Source organism: Lithobates pipiens, unplaced genomic scaffold, assembly GCF_037356315.1.
Source record: "Lithobates pipiens isolate NorthernLeopardFrog02 unplaced genomic scaffold, aLitPip1_a1.2 Scaffold_18, whole genome shotgun sequence".
NCBI lineage: Eukaryota > Metazoa > Chordata > Amphibia > Anura > Ranidae > Lithobates > Lithobates pipiens.
In genome coordinates this window covers 90604147-90623644 of record NW_027507758.1, presented here as the reverse complement: position 1 = coordinate 90623644, position 19498 = coordinate 90604147, and the positions used below count along the sequence as shown (strand labels likewise).

Genomic DNA, 19498 nt, shown 5'->3' with positions numbered 1-19498 from the left:
GTACAGTCAAGTTTGACAGGTGTGCAGATACTGGTGCATGGCCCCAGACATGCAGGCTATGTTTGGGTCAATGCACCCGTCTCTGCGTACCTGTCATACTTACATGTGCGGGTGAGTCTGTACAGCCCTGCATGCATCTCTATTGATTAAAACAGGCCGCTTGCCTGCAGCTCCAGATGAAGAAAACAGTGTACCTCACTCTTCAAAAAGCATTTGCCAGGCAGTGAGGAGGCATTGTATCACCTTCTCACTGCCCGATTTAACCTGCTAAATGCCGCACCACAGCCACAAATAATATGCATGGTTTCAGCGCGGCCCCATTCACTTGAATAGGTTGCTTTTGTCTGGTGGTAATTCCTACCAAATGCGACAGGGGGTATAGATCCTGCTGTGGATGTGAGGCAAAGCATCCCAGCCACAACATGTGTACACTCCTTGTCTGCACATTTCCAGCTAAAAAGGAAGTGGTTGAGGCCCATTAAACGTTCAGCTAAACCGTGTGGTTTTACACCCTTCGCCAACCAATGAGACCTTAAAGTGCCCAGATATTGATGACCTATATAGCTCTTATCACAAAAAACAAAACAAAAAACATAGGTACGTAGGAAATATGTTTGAAAATTGAGCACTTACAGTGCCTTGAAAAAGTATTCACACCTCTTGAAATTTTCCAGATTTTGTCATGTTACAACCAAAAACGTAAATGTATTTTATTGGGATTTTATGTGATAGACCAACATAAAGTGGCACATAATTGTGAATGTGGAATGAGAATGATAAATGGTTTTTAAAATAAATATGTGAAAAGTGTGGCGTGCATTTGCATTCAGCCCCCTTGAGTCAGCACTTTGTAGAACCACCTTTCACTGCAAATACAGCTGCAAGTTTGTTTGTTTTTTTTTTGTTTTGTTTTTAGGTATGCCTCTATCAGCTTTGCACATCTAGAGAGAAATTTTTGTCCATTTTTCCTTGCAAATAGAGATGGGCCCGCATGTTCAGGTGCCTAGTCCCAACCCACCTGCCTGATCCCGCTAGGAAACCGACACTGCACACAGCTAATCACAGGCAGGGAGACATTTCCCCATCCACAGCTGCACAGAACAACAACTTTCAAATCTTGCCACAGATTCCCAATTGGATTTAGGTCTGGACTCTGACTGGGCCATTCTAACACATGAATATGCTTTGAGCTAAACCATTAAATTGTAGCTCTGGCTGTATGTTTAGGGTCATTTTCCTGCTGGAAGGTCAACTTTCGCCTCCAGTCTCAAGTCTTTTGCAGACTAACCGGTTTTCTTCAAAGCCCTTGTACACACGGTGGGACATTCCGACGGAAAATGTCCGATCGGACCATGTTGTCGGATAATCCAACCGTGGGTGGGCTCCATCGGACTAATTACGTTGGAATATCCGACCAACAAAGTTTTAGAGCTGGGCTATAAAATTTTCCGACAACATGATCTGATCGGACTTTGTCTGATCGTTTGTAGAGAATTCCAATCGGACAAAGTGCCACGCATGCTCAGATCAAATTCCTAGACCAAAGCTATTGGCTACTAGCCTGAACGTAGTCCCGTATTAACTAAATAAAGTCATCACGTTGCGATCGTTCGGATTTTCCGACAACTTTGTCTGACCGTGTGTATGCAACACCAGTTTAGGACAAAATCCGTTGGACAAAATCCGACGGATTTTGTTGTCATAATGTCCGACCGTGTGTACAAGGGCTAAGATTGCCCTGTATTTGGCTCAATCCATCTTCCTATCAACTCTGAGCAGCTTCCCTGTCCCTGCTGAAGAAAAGCATCCCCACAACATGATGCTTCCACCACCATGTTTCACGGTGGTGATGGTGTGTTCAGGGTGATGTGCAGTGTTATTTTTGACAAACATAGCTTTTGCTTTTAGGCCAAAAAGTCAAATTTTGATCTCATCTGACCAGAGCACCTCCTTCCACATGTTTGCTGTGTCCCCCACATGGCTTCTCGCAAACTGCAAAACGTACTTCTTATTGCTTTCTTCTTGCCACTCCATAAAGGCCAGATTTGTGGAGTACACGACTAATAATTGTCCTATGGACAGATTCTTCCAGCTGAGCTGTGGATCTCTGCATCTCCTCCAGGGTTACCATGGGCCCCTTGGCTGCTTCTCTGATTGATGCTCTCCTTGCCCGGCCTGTCAGTTTAGGTCAGGGGTGTCCAAACTTTTTTCAAAGAGGGCCAGATTTGATGAACTGAACATGCTCGAGGGCCGACCATTTTGCCTGAAATTCTTTGAACCATTAAAATTCGGTCTAAGTGTGTTCGGCCGAGCACTAATACACTACCCAACAAGAATTCTCATGCCTTTGTGGCTGTGTGTGGTGAAGAGATGAACTCAAGTGTATTATTTGGATACACCGTATTTTTTGGGGTATAACACGCACCTTCACTTTAAGAGTGAAGCTTCAGGAAAAAGAAGAAGAACTGAAGCAAAATAAGGGTCAGTGCCCATCTGCAGACCCACAATTGCCAGGAACGCAGCGCCCACCATTGCCAGGAATGCAGCGCCCACCATTGCCAGGAATGCAGCGCCCACCATTGCTAGAAATGCAGCGCCCACCATTGCTAGAATTGCAGTGCCCACCATTGCCAGGAATGTACCCACCATTGCCACAAATGCAGCCCCACCATTGCTAGAAATTCACTCACCATTGCCAGGAATGCAGCCCCACCATTGCTAGGAATGCAGCGCCCACCATTGCTAGGAATGCAGCGCCCACCATTGCTAGGAATGCAGCGCCCACCATTGCTAGGAATGCAGTGCCCACCATTGCCAGGAATGTACCCACCATTGCCAGGAATGCAGCCCCACCATTGCTAGAAATTCACTCACCATTGCCAGGAATGCACCCACCACTGCTAGAAATTCACTCACCATTGCCAGGAATGCAGCCCCACCATTGCCAGGAATGCAGCCCCACCATTGCACGGAATGCAGCCCCACCATTGCACGGAATGCAGCCCCACCATTGCACGGAATGCAGCCCCACCATTGCCGGGAATGCAGCCCCACCATTGCCGGGAATGCAGCCCCACCATTGCCGGGAATGCAGCCCCACCATTGCCGGGAATGCAGCCCCACCATTGCCGGGAATGCAGCCCCACCATTGCCGGGAATGCACCCACTATTGCCAGGAATGCAGCCCCACCATTGCCGGGAATGCACCCACCATTGCCAGGAATGCAGCCCCACCATTGCCGGGAATGCACCCACCATTGCCGGGAATGCAGCCCGATCATTGCCAGGAATGCACCCACCATTGCCAGGAATGCAGCCCCACCATTTCCGGGAATGCACCCACTATTGCCAGGAATGCAGCCCCACCATTGCCGGGAATGCACCCACTATTGCCGGGAATGCAGCCACCATTGCAGCCACCATTGCCAGGAATGCAGCCACCATTGCCAGGAATTCACCCCCAATTGCTAGGAATGCAGCCACCATTGCCAGGAATTCACCCACCATTGCCAGGAATGCAGCCACCATTGCCAGGAATTCACTCACCATTGCCAGGAATGCAGCCCCACAATTGCAATTGCCAGGAATGCAGCCACCATTACCATCAGTGCAGCCATGGAGGGCAGGACGAGCGCCTAAGACATCCTACAGGAGAATTTCCTGTTTACACAACGGCCCCTTTAAGAGAAAGTCCCGCCTCCTCTAATGGACAGAACAGTCGTCCAATGGCAGAGATGGGACTTCCTATTACAGCTGCCATGTACACAGGAAATTCTCAGCCTGTGTGCACGGCACTCGTCCTGCCTCCTCCCTCCAAGGCAGCTGGACTATATATCTTTTGTGACCCCGGCGCTGGGAGATCGCCGGGGGCCACAAAAGATGTATATGTTTAAATAACCAGGCGGGCCGTTCAAAACCAGGCCGCGGGCCGCGATTGGCCCGCGGGCCGGACTTTGGACATGCCTGGTTTAGGTGGATGGCCATGTCTTGGTAAGTTTGCAGTTGTGCCATACTCTTTCCATTTTCGGATGATGCATTGAACAGTGCTCTGTGAGACATTCAAAGCTCGGGATATTTTTTTAAAACCTAACCCTTCTTTAAACTTCTCCACAACTTTATCCCTGACCTGTCTGGTGTGTTCCTTGGCCTGCATGAAGCAGTTTGTTCACTTATGTTCTCTAACAAACCTCTGAGGGCTTCACAGAACAGCTGTAATTATACAGAGATGAAAGAGAAACTGCAGTCTGCTCACATAATGTAATAAAAACATCTGCCATTCTAAAGGTTCCCTCCAACCACTTTGCGTATTTATACATACTGTGATTCTGTACTTGCCAAATATGCTGCAGAAATCTCCCTCCACTGAGTCTGGCTGCATCCATTTTAACTGTGGGCAGCTGAAGCTGATGCCTGTTCACTTCCTGGATTTACACAGACACACAGAGGCACACCTCCAGCTCTGCAGCTCTCATTGGCCCTCTTATGACTTATCCCCCCCCTTCCATGCGAGAGAGAGAGAGAGAGAGAGAGAGAGAGAGAGAGAGCTGTGCATGAAGTCATAAGCCTAGGCTTTTTACCAGACAAGAAACAGGAGTGGGCTATACAAGATATTTACTGGCAGAAAAAAAAATTTTACTATCCAAAAAATGACTGAACTGAAGGTGTGCTTTAACTTATACACAGGTGGACTCTATTTACCAATTAGGTGACTTCTGAAGGCAATTGGTTCCACTAGATGTTAGTTAGGGGTATCAGAGTAAAGGGGGCTGAATACAAAAGCACGCCACACTTTTCACATTTTGAAAACCAATTATTTTCCTTTCACGTCACAATTATGTGCCACTTTGTGTTAGTCTATCACATAAAATACATTTACGTTTTTAGTTGTAACATGACAAAATGTGGAAAATTTCAAGGGGTATGAATACTTTTTCAAGGCACTGTATTTCTATTGGCATTCTGACAGCACAGCATTGTGTCCAAGTATACAACTAGAAAATAATTGAGGTGGGGCAGACAATAAAATGTGCTTCTAATTTTTATTATAAATGTCATGGGAAAGTAAACACTGGCCCTTTGTTTTCAATTCTTATTCTTCAAAATGAATCCATACACATCCACTATCATGGATGTCATCTATTTCTCATTAAAGTAGAACTAAAGGGAAAACTTTTTTTTCCGTTTTGGATAGAATAGAGAGGTATTAGAAACCCTGTCAGTTTTAATTGCTGTCTGTGCATTTAGTTCGGGAGAGTCGCCCTCTCTATGTATCCTGTTTACCATTATCATAGAAAGTAGAAGAAAATCCCAAAGTTTGGATTGTCCCCAGAAAAGTAATAGAGGGGAAATCGTCCAATGGGGACACTAGTTCTGGTGTCCTGGGGGTCCTCAAGAGATTCCCTTAATTTGCAGGAAATTCCTCTCACTTCCTGTTTGGCTTTGGGACAGAAAGTGAAGGGAAATCTCCGCAATGGGACAAAGATGGTCAAAATCAAACTTACAGGGGTTATAATCCTCCTTTACTCTATCTAAAATAAACATTTTGTTTTTGCTTATAATTCTACTTTAAAAATTGCTGACCAGACCAATCGGAAAACTAGGACCAAATCCTTCAGTCCTGTCACTCATGGCTTGCAGGGCAATTAAAGCACTAGGAACACATAGCAGCGTGCAATAAAAATGTCGACCGAGAAAGCAGTCAGGCATGGGGCGACCTCTGAGACCTCTGCCTAATTCACATTTAAATTGATCTTAAAGGTTTTTTTTTTTGTTTTTTTTTAAATAACAAACATGTTATATGTACCTGCTCTGTGCAAGTGTTTTGCACAGAGCGGCTCGGTCCTCCTTTTCTGGGGTCCCGCAACGGCGCTCCTGGCCTCTCCTCTTCATCGAGTGCCCCCACGGAGAGCCAATTTCCATGGGGACACCCCTGCGGGCCTGCCCCCCCCCCCCCCGAGTTCTTCTGCTGTGTCCATTGACACAGACAGCAGGACTCTGCCCCGCCCCCTGGATTTAATTGACAGCAGCAGGAGCCAATGGCTCCTGCTGATATCAATCTATAAAATTAGAACCTGAGACAGCGGCTGGAGCTGCTGGGCTTGTCCTCAATGCTGGAATGATTGGGGTCAGGTAAGAAAATGGGGGGCTGCTGCAGCACAGAAGGTTTTTCACCTTAATGCATTAAGATGAAAAACCTCAAGACTTTACAACTCCTTTAAAAAAAATCAACACACAATTCATAAAATCAAAACGGGACCAAGACACAGTAATATTTAGCATATATTTGAATGAGGAATATCATAAGGAACAAATCAAGATCATACATGACTACGCTACAGCATACAGAAGGGGAGATAGCAGTCTCCTACCTCCTGGGTGACAGGCCCATCTGATACACTCTGTTTGGTATCACTGGACCTAAAATTTAATGCTGAACAATAATCTACAGGTTTCTAGAATGCAACCTGCTCATATTGTAAGATATTAATATTCATATAAAACAGTGTAAGGGAGGGCCATGATACAGTCATAAACACGATGGCCACTCAGGTGCTTAAAGCAGGAGTCCGCCGTTTTTTTTTTTTTTTTTAAAGCCAGCAGCTACAAATACTGCAGCTGCTGACTTTTAAAATAATGACACTTACCCGCCCAGCGCGCCCGCGATGTCAGCACCCGAAGCCGATCTCTCGATTGTCTCTCGGGTGCTGCCGCCGCCATGCTGGGTATGGGAATTAGGAAGTGGAGCCTTGCGGCTTCATTTCCCGGTTCCCTACTGCGCATGCGCGAGTCGCGCTGCGCAATAAGGATCTGTGCGTTTCCCAGCAGGCAGCGGGGGACCTTCGGAAAGGGGCGTAGATTCTGCGGAAAGGGGCGTAGCTTCTGCAGAATATACGCCGGAAGTGGGTGCAGATACCTGTACTGTACAGGTACCTGCACCCCCCTCCCCCCTGAAAGGTGCCAATTGTGGTGCCGGAGGGGGAGAGGGTTCCAATGAGCGGAAGCTCCACTTTAGGGTGGAGCTCCGCTTTAATTGGTCAAATGACCTCTGTCAACACCATTTTGATCCCAGAGAAAAGGGAGATGCCAGGACAGTTTGACAGTTCTCATGTACCATCAACCAAGGAACATCTGTCAAGTTATGAGAGTCAATAACACCTTGCTGTCCGAACTCTGCTGAAACCAGAACATTCCAAGTATTCTTCTTTTTCAAATATTCTTTATTTCTTTGTTTTGTTTTTTGTCTCTATTTCTTTGTAACATCCCATTTCATTATTAAACCCTATTTTGGAAAGTGTTAACATTGTCTTGAGCACTTTTAATGCAAACTAAAAATAATACGTGTCTCTATCCTCTGAACATACCTGTCTGTGGTGACAGTGTGTGTTACAGATGTTTATTCTGAAATCATTGTTGGTATTGCCAAGATTGTGCGTTTCCTCCTCCTCTGTCAAAAGGTGGTAGTGGTAGCTTAAAGGGTTAATTGCTTAAGAAAGACCTCAGATCTCATATTTGGACTTAAATGCAAAAAAAACCCCAAAAAACTATTTTGTCATTTTGAAAAAATGACAACTAAAAATACCTTTAAGACGTATGGGCGGGAAGTGACATTTTGACGTTGCTTCAGCCCTGCTATGGTATGGAGACGGGTTGGGGCCATCTTCCCCTCACTTGTCTCCATACCTAGCTGCGGACGGCTCCAGTAAGCGGCGGGGGGCACCGGATCGCGCCAGGAGGAGGAGCCCCTCTCCCGCCACTGATAAAAGGGATCTCATGGCAAATCCGCCGCAGAGACCCCTTTTATCTTGTAGCCGAATGAACACGGGAAATACCAGGGGTTATAGCAGCTAGCTGCTACAATAACAACGATATCCGTCCCCAAAGTAGGGACATACATCGGCGTGCGGTGGTCGGCAAGTGGTTAAGTAATGTAGCCCAGTGACAATCACTCTCAGGCTGCTGGCACTTAGATTGGGTCCCGCAATCTGGGAAATCTTTGTGCAGGGTGTAGCTGAGAGTGGCATTGTTCCACAAGTGACAGCGGGGTGTGAGATTGGTCAGTCCTTTGTCACAAGTTGGTGTGAAGGGCAGGGATCTGAGATCCACTTTCGCCACAATGTACACTGCTCTATGCACACTACAAATCCTTTGGGGGTGAACAAGAGAGGATGGCTACATTCCTACATACAGTGGAACCATGGAAAATGTACGTAGACATCCTCTAATGGGAAGTCTGATCACAGCAGGAAAAAATAAATAAAGGAATTTGTAATTTAGGAGCAGGATAAGAGCAATAGAAGGGACTTTTTAAAAAGGGGTTGTAAAGCTTCAGTTTTTTTTTTTCAAACAAACATGTCACACTTACAGCCTCTGTGCAGTTGGTTTTGCACAAAGTGGCGCCGATCCTCCTCTTCTGGCGTCCCTGAGCAGTGCTTGTAGCTCCTCCTCTTCACGGGTCCCCCATCAGAGAAGCTCTCTCCTTCGGGACACTCGTGCGGGCGTGCACCTGAGTCCTGCTTCTGCGTCCATTTACACAAAAAGCAGGACTCGGCCCGCCTCATTGGATTTGATTGACAGCAGCGGGAGAAAATGGCTGCGCTATCAATCCATCTAATCAGGACCTGAAAAAACAGCTTTTGCTGGTACGCACATCCCCGGCATGAGAATTAGCAGGGACAGGTAAGTAAAACGGGGACTGCAGCATTACAGGGGGTTTTTCACCTCAATGCATAGAATGCAACGAGGTGAAAAACCTCAAGGGTTTACAACTACTTTAGGAAAACAGACTTAAACTGATTTTTTAATATTGCCTACCACCATTTTTAAGTACCACTTACTCTTTATATGGCAACTGTAAGGAAGTTGCTGAAAGATTTTTGTTGCAGTGCTTCTCTATGGAGCCAAGTGACAACTAAGCTTCTACAAGCCAATTGCCAAGTCAGTCATGGAGAGGGCACTCATAAATACGCCTTAATAAAGATGGAGGAACAATTTCCGATTGCCTTCACTACTCTCCTTCTGTGTCCCTACCTCTGTTAGGAAGGAAAAAATACTCCTTTGTATTGGAACAGTGTCAGTTGTAAACTTTACGTGGTTGCTGACGTCAATTAAGTAACTTTGCTTCCTCTACACTCCTGCAAGGTATGACTTGGGTCGATGGGTTCATTCACATGTTATATAAGATCAAAGTTCATCAATATGAGGGAGTTAAGTATGAGGAAGAAGATATAACTTGCGGTTATAGCTCAGATTGCCAACATTGGCCTCTTTAGTTAGATTTGCATAGGTTTTAGGATGACAGCACTGTAGGCAAAGCTTATTCCCATATGTAAAATTTTGGGTAAAAATGTATTACTATTTGCCTGCCATTACAGCAGTAAATTTTAAAGCCCAACTCCAGGGATTACATAGTTTGTTCTAAAATTTTGCAAGTAAGTAATTTTTCTCCTTCACTAATGTGTGCTGATGAGGCTGCGCTGATTGGCAACACTGATATACGGGACACCGATAATCAGTGCTCTGATTATCAGTGCACATGTCCCTAACATAAGCCGGTTATTAGCTCTCTTCTTCTCTCCTTAAGCTGTTAGTGTGAGGAAAGAAAAGCCGATTACCAGCTTGTGTTTACATCCTGTGATCAGCTGTCATTGGCTGACAGCTGATCATATGGTAAAGGGTCACTGTGATTGGCACTTTACCCCGATCTGTGATCAGCTGAGTCCAAAAGACTTGGCGATCACAGAGCATGCCACAGGGGGCACATAGGTAGTGTGATCATGGAAGCACATCCATGTATGCCCTCCCAGTCTTTCAGCTATAGCGTGGGGGGCAAGCGGTTAAGGGATGAGGAATACGGTACAATATACAGTACACCTTACATCCCGCTCTCCTCTGATATGGCTTGTAGTCAGTCCCTTGTCATTCTCACGTACAATGCAAGGGTATTGGTGCTACATTGTACTTTAGGAAATCATCATGTGACTGTGGCCTGTAGTGCCTTAAGCTAGCCATACTTGGATAGAATATCGTTTGATAAAATGTTCAATACACTCGGTCGTTCGACTTTCGAAGCTTCATTAGGCTCATTTCGATTATCGAATGGCAACGTTTTATGGCAAAAAATGTAACCGTAATGTTGGATTTTGTTAGCCTAAACGATCGATTTTCTAAACATCAGTAGTGAAATTGATCAAAAAAAGTTTGATACCCAGGGATTGTTACTTACTGCAATGTCTGCTATAGAAAAGTTTGGTACATTCTCAGGTCTCATGATAAATGGGAATAAATATGTATAACTCCCACTAGACCCTTTGCGAGGCCCTCTTCCACAGGGGGTGTCACAACTCAAAGTTGATTACATGTTAAAATGAAATATCTCTCAATAATTTTTTCTATTGATCCTAAAAAATATATTTCTCAACTCTTGTCACCATTAGTTCAGAAATGTAAATCTCAGGGTAGGGTGTGGTGTAAACTGCCACTATCTGTGGCTGGTCGCATTAAAGTGATACTAAGGTCTCATTTTTTATTGTGTTTTAAAATAATAAAGAATTTACCAAGATTTTTCCAAATCTGATATGGTGTAATATAAAAGAAGAAAACCAATGCCCCCACCTATAACTGGCCATTGCAGCAAGTAGCATTGGAAGGTGACATATGTTAGAGCAAAAGCCAAGAAAAACTCCAAGCTCACTTACCGACCAGCCCGCGGACAACAAAATTAACTAACAGTATGCGTTAAAAACAGAGGTTTAGTCTGCACACATTTGCAAATAAATGCGCAAGCTACAGGCACCTTCAAGGCACCCTGGTATCTGTAGACTTATCACTAGCTTATGAGTGACTCCACAATGGAAGCACATGCATTCTGATGGATAGATGGAGGGCAGATGGACTGAAGGGAGCCCAGCGCTTCTTAAAGTTGCAGGGGCACACTGAACACCCTGCAGATACCACAATGGCTGCAAAAGGTGTCAGTGTGTTGCATGACCAATAAGAATGGGTGGGCTCTGCCCTCCATCTATCCATCAGAATGCATGGGATTCCATTGTGGAGTCACTCATGATTTTTTACAATATCCAAATGACCCAGGGGGGCTATCAGCACTAAACCTTGGCTATATTTTTTTGGCGCCTCAACTTCAGCATATTGCAGGATGGGAAACGGGCGGGTTGCACATATCCTCCTATAAAAAATACTTACCTATTTTATAATGGTAATCCTTTGTAGTTTTTAGACTCTACTATTCCACCTTTTAATCAATTTATCTATCTAACATTAAACTTGATATACAAGGTTTGTAAGTCCACTAACAAAATACTGGGTGTCTCAGGTTATACTAGATTTACACCACTATGGACAAACAGAGCATTTCAAGAAATTCAACAATTGGCAGGTTTTTCAAGATGGAAGCGTGCAGTGATTACTACTTTGACATATTTGCATTCCAACAGAGTCTTGAAAACGTACCAACAACTTTGCACTGAATATAATCTAGACCAAAAATGTTTTTTTTTCAATATTTACAGCTAAGACATGCCTTGAAGACTTAAGGCTTGGTTCCAATGGTCCATTTTCTTTCTGTTTCCATCCTGAATAACATACAGTGCCTTGAAAAAGTATTAATGCCCCTTGAAATTTTCCACATTTTGTCATGTTACAATCAAAAATGGAATTGTATTTTATTGGGCTTACGGTATATGAGATAGACCAACACAAAGTGGCACATAATTGTGAAATGAAAGGAAAATGATAAATGGTTTTCAATTTTTTTTACAAATAAATATCTAAAAAGCGTGGCCTGCATTTGTATTCAGCCCCCTTTTCTCTGATACCCCTAACTAAAATCTAGTGGAACCAATTGCCTTCAGAAGTCACCTAATTAGTAAAGAAAGTCCACCTGTGTATTTTAATCTCAGTATAAAAACAGCTGGTCTCTGAAGCCCTGGAGGTTTGTTAGAGAACCTTAGTGAACAAACGTCATCGTGAAGGCCAAGGAACACACCAGACAGGTCAGGGATAAAGTTGTAGAGAAGTTTAAAACAGGGTTAGGTTATAAAAAATATCCCAAGCTTTGAACATCTCATGGAGTGCTGTTCAATCCACCATCCGAAAACAGAAAGATCCCACCAAGACACGGCCGCCCACCTAAACTGACATGCCAAGCAAGGAGAACATTAATCAGAGAAGCAGCCAAGAGGCCCATGGTATATCTGGAGGAGCTGCAGAGATACAACTATTAGTCATGCACTCCACAAATTTGGCCTTTATGGAAGAGTAACAAGAAAGAAGCCATTGTTGAAAGAAAGCCATAAGAAGTCCCGTTTGCAGTTTGCGAGAAGCCATGTGGGGAACACAGAAAAATATATGTAAAAAGGTGGTGCTATGGTCAGATGAGACCAAAATATAATTTTTTGGCCTAAAAATAAAACGCTATGTGTGGAGGAAAACTAACACTGCACATCCCCCTGAACACACCATTCACACCGTGAAACATGGTAGTGGCAGCATCGTGTTGTATGGACACGTCTGTGTCCTGTCTGGGCACTGTGAGGCTAGCATAGCAATATTTCATTGTTTTTCTCATTCTCCCTCCTTTATCCAAACAAAATCCTAGATGTGATACATCAAGTCATCTTTTTCTATATGGTCAGTAGACTAATATTTATACCAATATATGTTGCTTGTCTGAAAATAGTAATTCCACGTATGCTATATTATCTTTACTTATTGTTTTTCTTCATGAATTGTAGACACCATGTAATACTCATACCACTCTCTCCTGACGAAGAGGAATAACGCATGACCTTGAAACGCGTTGAGTATCACTCTAATTACATGAGTGTTTTTGTGGATTTCATTGTGATTAACATGTCATACCCAATATAAATGTTGTCTATGATTTATACAGCATATGCTGTGTCTATTTAAGATTTTTTACTGTTCAATTTGTAACTTTTTATCCAATTTTTGCATACGTTTTTTTTCTGGAGTCATTGCCCTTTAAAGTCCCATAAGAGGGTTCTTTGCGTTTTCTATGTCTTACATTAGGGACGTGGGCAATGCCTTCTACACCCCACTAGAATTTAACTAATTTATCTACTTCACAATTATGTGCCACTTTGTGTTGATCTATCACATACAATCCCAATAAAAAAAAATTATGTTTTTGGTTGTAACATGACAAAATGTGAAAAATTTCAAGGGCTATGAATACCATTTCAAGGCACTGTAGTTAGTGCATACACCACAAAGGGCCTTATTACTAAGGTCTATATGCGATTGTTATCTGAAAGGCTAACATTACTATTCCATGTAGGCAAAGATGGGAGGCAGAAATTGATGTGACCCTAGCCTCCCTGGCGGTATGATTATTTCAGATTTTTGGTGCTGAAAGCGGTACAATTATTTTGTATGGAAATTTGTTGTTTTATATTGCAGTCCTGTAATTCTTAGGAATAATTCACTAAAATCTGTCCAAACCAGAGTCTAGTAGACATCCCGGGTATGAGTTTGAAAAATGAAATCATAAATTATAATATAATAAATACCTATAAATAATTATACCAAATAATAACAATAATAATAAAAAATATTCAATAATGTAATCAAATCAAAAAACACTGAAATTTGCTCAGTTGCAGAATTGTCAGTGTTTGATGACGGATCTCCCCACAAATCATTATCGCTCAATTCTGTGAGTGATTCTAATTTATTATCGCTGTTTTCTAGCTGGTCTAAAACCACTTTTGATGTAAAGGGACGGTTTTGGTTGCTATGAACAATCTTCAGTTTCCAGGCAGAAAGAACAGTATTTATAATATAAAACTGCATACAGAGAACTGGACAAACCACTAGGAACAAAAAGGGAGGTGAAATAATTTCACACATTAATATAATCTGTAAGATCACAGTATACTGTATGTGTAGTGCCCACCCATTTTTGGTGGGTGCCTAATAGGTTTTCTGTACATAGTGGTAGGTAAATTTGACCAGGGTCTTACACTTTTTAGGCTGGTTGTTTGTTTCGGAAGGTGGGAGTGATAGAATAGAGGGAGGTGTGGCCACCTACACTGGCTCAGAGAGATCCCCTTTAACTTCCAGTGGAAATGTTCTGGAAGGGAGGCTGGACTTGGACTGGAGTGGCAGGCAGCTTGTATGGAGAGCTCTGGACCAATCAATAATTTGTGTTGGCAGGGGCAGGACTCTAAGCTGGAGGTCACATGCTTCCTGGGAGGAGGAGGAGCTGGAGCCAGAGAAGCAGGAGAGATGTAGTGTGCAGTGGGAGCAGGCTTGAAGGCCTGGGGGTTCAGAGACCCCAGTGCTGGATAGCAGTAGCGGGTTTGAAGGCCTGAGGATTCAGAGACCTCAGTGATGATAACCCACACAGTTGGCATATAATCTGGAGGAGAAAACCGGGTGTCCCAGCCTGGGATGTACCGGAACATGCGGAGGAGGAAGTAGATGAAAAATGGATGGAGGAAACTGGGATCGACCTTCTGTGGCAATCATGGACGGTCGATGGGAGAGAGCAAGGGTATGCAACCCAGTGGTGCTTATCCGTCAAACTCGCTTATGTTCAAGAACCTAGTGAGGGACACTTTCCAGAACTGACACTGGGCGGATTGCAGGTGTCAAGGTAGACGGTGAGGCCTGGGACTTTTAACATCCATAACCCACAGCGTCATTCAGAGGGATGCTGGTCAGTTCAGCAAAGGAAAGTACAGGGCATCAGAATCAGGAACCAGATTATTAGAGGCAACTCATATGCTCTACTTCATTGGAACATCATTGAAGTTCAAGCAATAAAGCTTTATAAAGTTTTGCAAAGAACTGTCTGCTGCTTGTGGATTTTTGCATGGGAGGAACGGAACAAGTTAACACAAAGGTAATGAACACACTTTGCAGCTCCCAAGGGAGTAGTGCGCTACATATGTATAGTGCGTTTCACTTTTTGAATTTGGCAAGTTGCAACGCTTGCAGGGAATGGAGCCCGGCTCCGTGATGAATTGAGCAGAGGACGAGCCGCCCACACTGCGGGGAGACATCGCAGGATCCAGGGGACAAGGCAAGCAAGATCTACCTGGATCCTGCGATGCGATCCAGAGTCTGGCTTGGGCTTACCACTTTTGGTTCTGAAATTCCACTCCGAGCCAGACTCGGGAATACCCCCAAGGAGGATAGGGGATATATGGAATCAATTATTACAGAACGTTCAGCTTGTTTCATTATCTTCCACTCAGAGTGACCCACCTTTTCATTCTGTATAGGGGTTATCCCACCCCAGAGTTGTTGCATAGGATAGGTAGGAGAGTAAAAACTCTGAATGTGCAAGATGCTCTCAATTTCCTGGCTCCTTTATGCACCTCTTTTGGAGATGCCCAAAGCTATTACAGTATTGGCAGTAAGGTCTGGACGTGTTAAATTCTGTATATGATACCATGCTGATCCCAGATCCAGCTTCATGTCTTCTGGGTTATGTGAATTCCAATGGTCTGGATTGTGATCAGACAGTGACTATTATAACATCTCTATTTACAGTACACAAGCCGATAGCATCTCGTTGGGTTTCACCTAACCATGCTACTCTTGGGGACTGGGTTTGTGAAATGGAAAAATATGCACGTTTTAAAAAATGACATATGCTCAGTGTAATACCTCTCAGAGATTTGAAAAAAATATGGAGAAAATGTTTAGACGCATCAAGTTCTAACTTCATTCTAAATCTATATTTGAGATTGTAACCTTTTCTTAGTGGAGGGGGAGGACTGTCAAAGAAAAAGGAAAAACAATTAAATGAAAAAATTTTTTTTTTTACATTTTTTTTTTTAAATACATACACTATTTGCTCCGGAGCATCGGAGCATCTTTGTATTTTTAAATATCTGGGAATATTTTGGGTAAAATAGATGCTGCTGTATCAAGTATACTAATGCTGAAATTGTTTAGAAGTGTGATGTGACTATTTGGATGTTTTTGTTGATGTTTGTTCGAGAAATCTTCAAAAAATAGAAAAAAAAAAAACAGTTTGAAAAAAAAAAAAAAAAAAATGTACAGCGCATGCTAAAATGTAACCCCATATTGTGTAATCGCTTGACAAAAAATAAATAAAAATGTACCATTTATGTTGTTAGCCATCGATAATCTGTTGATAATTATCGAAACAATGATGGCATTATTGCATGCACGTTCAACAGATCTTTAAAAATTTGAAAGCCAGCTTTACAGTAGAGGCTTCAGGGGACTGGACAAACAGATGGAGGAAGCCTGCTAGAGCGAGGAGGATGGTAGTTATTACACCTTATTGCTCATCCCCTAGAGTCAATAGGCTCAACTAACAAGATATGAACACCAGGACAACAAACAGTTCCTATAAATCTATCCATCCGGATTTTTTTTTTATTTTTTAACATAAAACTAGCTGAAGCTTACCCATTACCCAAACCCATAACAGCTGTCCTTATTTCCCCATAGCAAACAATTAGACTCAGACATTTATCATCCAACTGTCATTTTTAAGAGTACATCTAAAAACAATGGGTGACTGTAGGCAAATACAGACAGTTCTTATTTAACCATTTCCCGACCGGCGCACGCCGAAGTACGTCGGCAGAATAGCACAGACAGGCAAATGGGTGTACAGGTTCGTCCCTTTTGGACCTCCATGAGTCAGATCACTGGTACCGCAGGCTCGATCGCCACGTGAATACCCACGATCGTCTCACGGGGCGATGCTAATGTAAACAAGCATCTCCCCGTTCTGCCTAGTGACAGTGTCACTGATCTCTGCCCCCTGTGATCGGAGCAGAGATCAGTGACGTGTCACACACAGCCACGCCCCATCCCAGTTAGAAACACCTCCCAGGACACACTTAACCCCTACACTGCCACCTAGTGGTTAACCCTTTTGCTGCCAGTGTCATTTACACAGGAATCAGTGCATTTGTATAGCACTGATTGCTGTATAAATGACAAAGGTCCCAAAAATGTGTCACAAAATGTCCGATGTGTCTGCCATAATGTCGCAGGCATGATAAAAATCGCTGATTGCTGCCATTACTAGTAAAAAAAAAAACTATCCCCTATTTTGTAAACGCTAACACTTTTGCGCAAACAAATCAAACTCTTATTGCGATTTTTTTTTTTAACAAAAATATGTAGAAGACTATGTATCGGCCTAAACTGAGGAAAACATTTTTTTTTAATATAAATTTTTGGGGGATATTTATTACAGCAAAATGTAAAAAAAATGTTTTTTTCAAAATTGCCACTTTTTTTGTTTATAGCGCAAAAAATAAAAACTGTAGAAGTGATAAAATAACACAAAAAGAAAGCTCTATTTGTGAAAAAAGGGACATCAGTTTTTTTTGGGAGCCACGTCGCACGACCGCAAAATTGTCAGTTAAAGTGATGCAGTGGCGTAAAAAGTGCTCTGGTCTTTGGCCAGCAAAATGGTCCGGGGCTTAAGTGGTTAAGACAATGACAAAAAAAAAAGCACACCTTGGTAATTTCTTTGGTTTACGGTAATTGGATCGTATGCATATAACCAGTGTTAATTTTAATGTAAAATTTTGATTTAGTTTTAGTCATAGTCTTTTTACTAAAATACCATTTTAGTTTTAGTCGTATTTTAGTCATCTGAATTGTTTTGGTTTTAGTTGTATTTTAGTCAACTAAAATAATGCAAATTTTGTCACCGAAAATATTTTCAGTGATAAAATTAACACTGTATATAACTGGAGGAAATATTTGGAAGAAGTGCTGTTTGTTGAAATCACTTACTTTCTTTCAAGTGATAATGGAAGAAAGACCGGCTGGTTACTGTGGACATCACTTTTTTTTTCTAGCACAATTAGCATTTAAGACTAGTGAGTGGTTTGTTATATAGACCGGTAATGATAAAATAAGTCACCTGTATGTCCAGTTGTAATCATCTGTCAGTCGCTCCATTAGGTCAAATTGCGGCCCTGGTACACTGCAGATAGGCCGATTCCAGTTATCGCGGACTCGCATGTATAGATTCCTTGTGTAAAAGTTTTCAAAGTCTTGATAGAGAGGCACGAAGTCCTACATTTATTTTAAAAAAAAAAATGCATGTAATGAGTTCTTTAGTTAACAATAAGGCTGCTGTGAATTTATGTACTAGTGGACCTTCATGGTGGACATATATATTATGGCTGAGGGGTTGATTTACTAAAACTTGAGAGTGCAAAACCTGTTGCAGCTCTGCATGGTAGCCAAACAGCTTCTAAAATTATGTTTTTCAATTAAGCTTTGACAAAAAAACCTGGAAGCCAATTGATTTCTATGCAGAGCCGCACCAGAGTTTGAACTCTCCAGTTTTAGTTAATCAACCTTAGTGTGCTGCCAATATCAGCCAAAGCTCAGTTTTTATTTATAACAGAATTTCCAAAGTTGGACTGATTTCTATGGACAGCAGAGACATGTTTCACTTCTCCAAATTTCTTTTTTTTACTTTAAAATATATTTATTCAGAAATTCGAGTACGCAATCATGTATACAGAACAATAAACACTGGACTAATGTACTACCATTTGTACTAAGTAATATATGGGTAATATAGATAAGAGTAAAATAATAAGAAAAATGGGAAAAGAAGAAATATAGTATACTTCCATCTATATAAACACGTCTAAAATATACAGGTAATATACAGGTAACAATATAATTCTCAAAATATAAACCTTGGCTTACCCCAAATGGGCTCAAGCTGTGAACAAAGTTTATTTATTAAGCTCTTGTAATAAATAAATTATATATATATATATATATATATATATATATATATATATATATATATATATATGATAGAGGCAAGTTATTTTTGATTTCCAAAAATTAAAAAAAAATTAAATTAATTTAAAAACCTGTAAAGGTTACAGGTTTTTAAATAATTGGAAGCTCTAGGGCAGCCATTCTCAACCAGGGTTCCTTCAGAGGTGGCTAGGGGGGTTCCCTGAGCTCTGGCTGATTTACCTCCTGTTTGATGGTTCCTATAAAGTTCTGAGCCAAAGCCACATGGAGGAGCCAGTGGTATGACACCAATGACCTTTATAGCTCTCTGTAAGGGGGCCATTCTTACCACCACTGTAAAAAAGGGCATTCTTCTCACTTAACACTAAAGTAAGGAGCATTGTTATCACTGACCCCAAATGAATGGGTTTTAGCAGGGGTTCCCCAAGACCTGAAAATTATTTTAAGGGTTCCCCTGGGGTAAAAAGGTTGAGGAAGGCTGCTCTAGGGTGATCCATCCAAGCCTGCCATTTTTTTATAACTAGTTATATGAAAGTTTTTATAAGCTAACATTAGCTCATATTGTGCTTGTATATTCAGTCTGGTGAATACATTAGATATGTTCGGGAACATTAGGAGAGTTCCATAAACTAGATATTGATAGCCTAGCTGCCATAAGTACGTGGGCTACTATTGTTATAAACATTTGTGGGTAACAATCTAAATTTAATCCTAGGAGGGCCATATC

The 19498-nt window shown here is 42.2% G+C and overlaps 1 protein-coding gene across 1 annotated transcript in view; it reads right to left on the bottom strand.

Annotated features, from left to right (window-relative positions):
* The window catches only part of LOC143987284 (serine palmitoyltransferase 3-like), a 245041-nt gene that overhangs the window by 165118 nt on the left and 60425 nt on the right, over window positions 1-19498 (bottom strand). The window contains exon 3 of the mRNA XM_077485909.1: window positions 17909-18063. Within this exon, the coding sequence (XP_077342035.1) occupies window positions 17909-18063 (155 nt within the window). The remainder of the gene's footprint in view (window positions 1-17908; window positions 18064-19498) is intronic.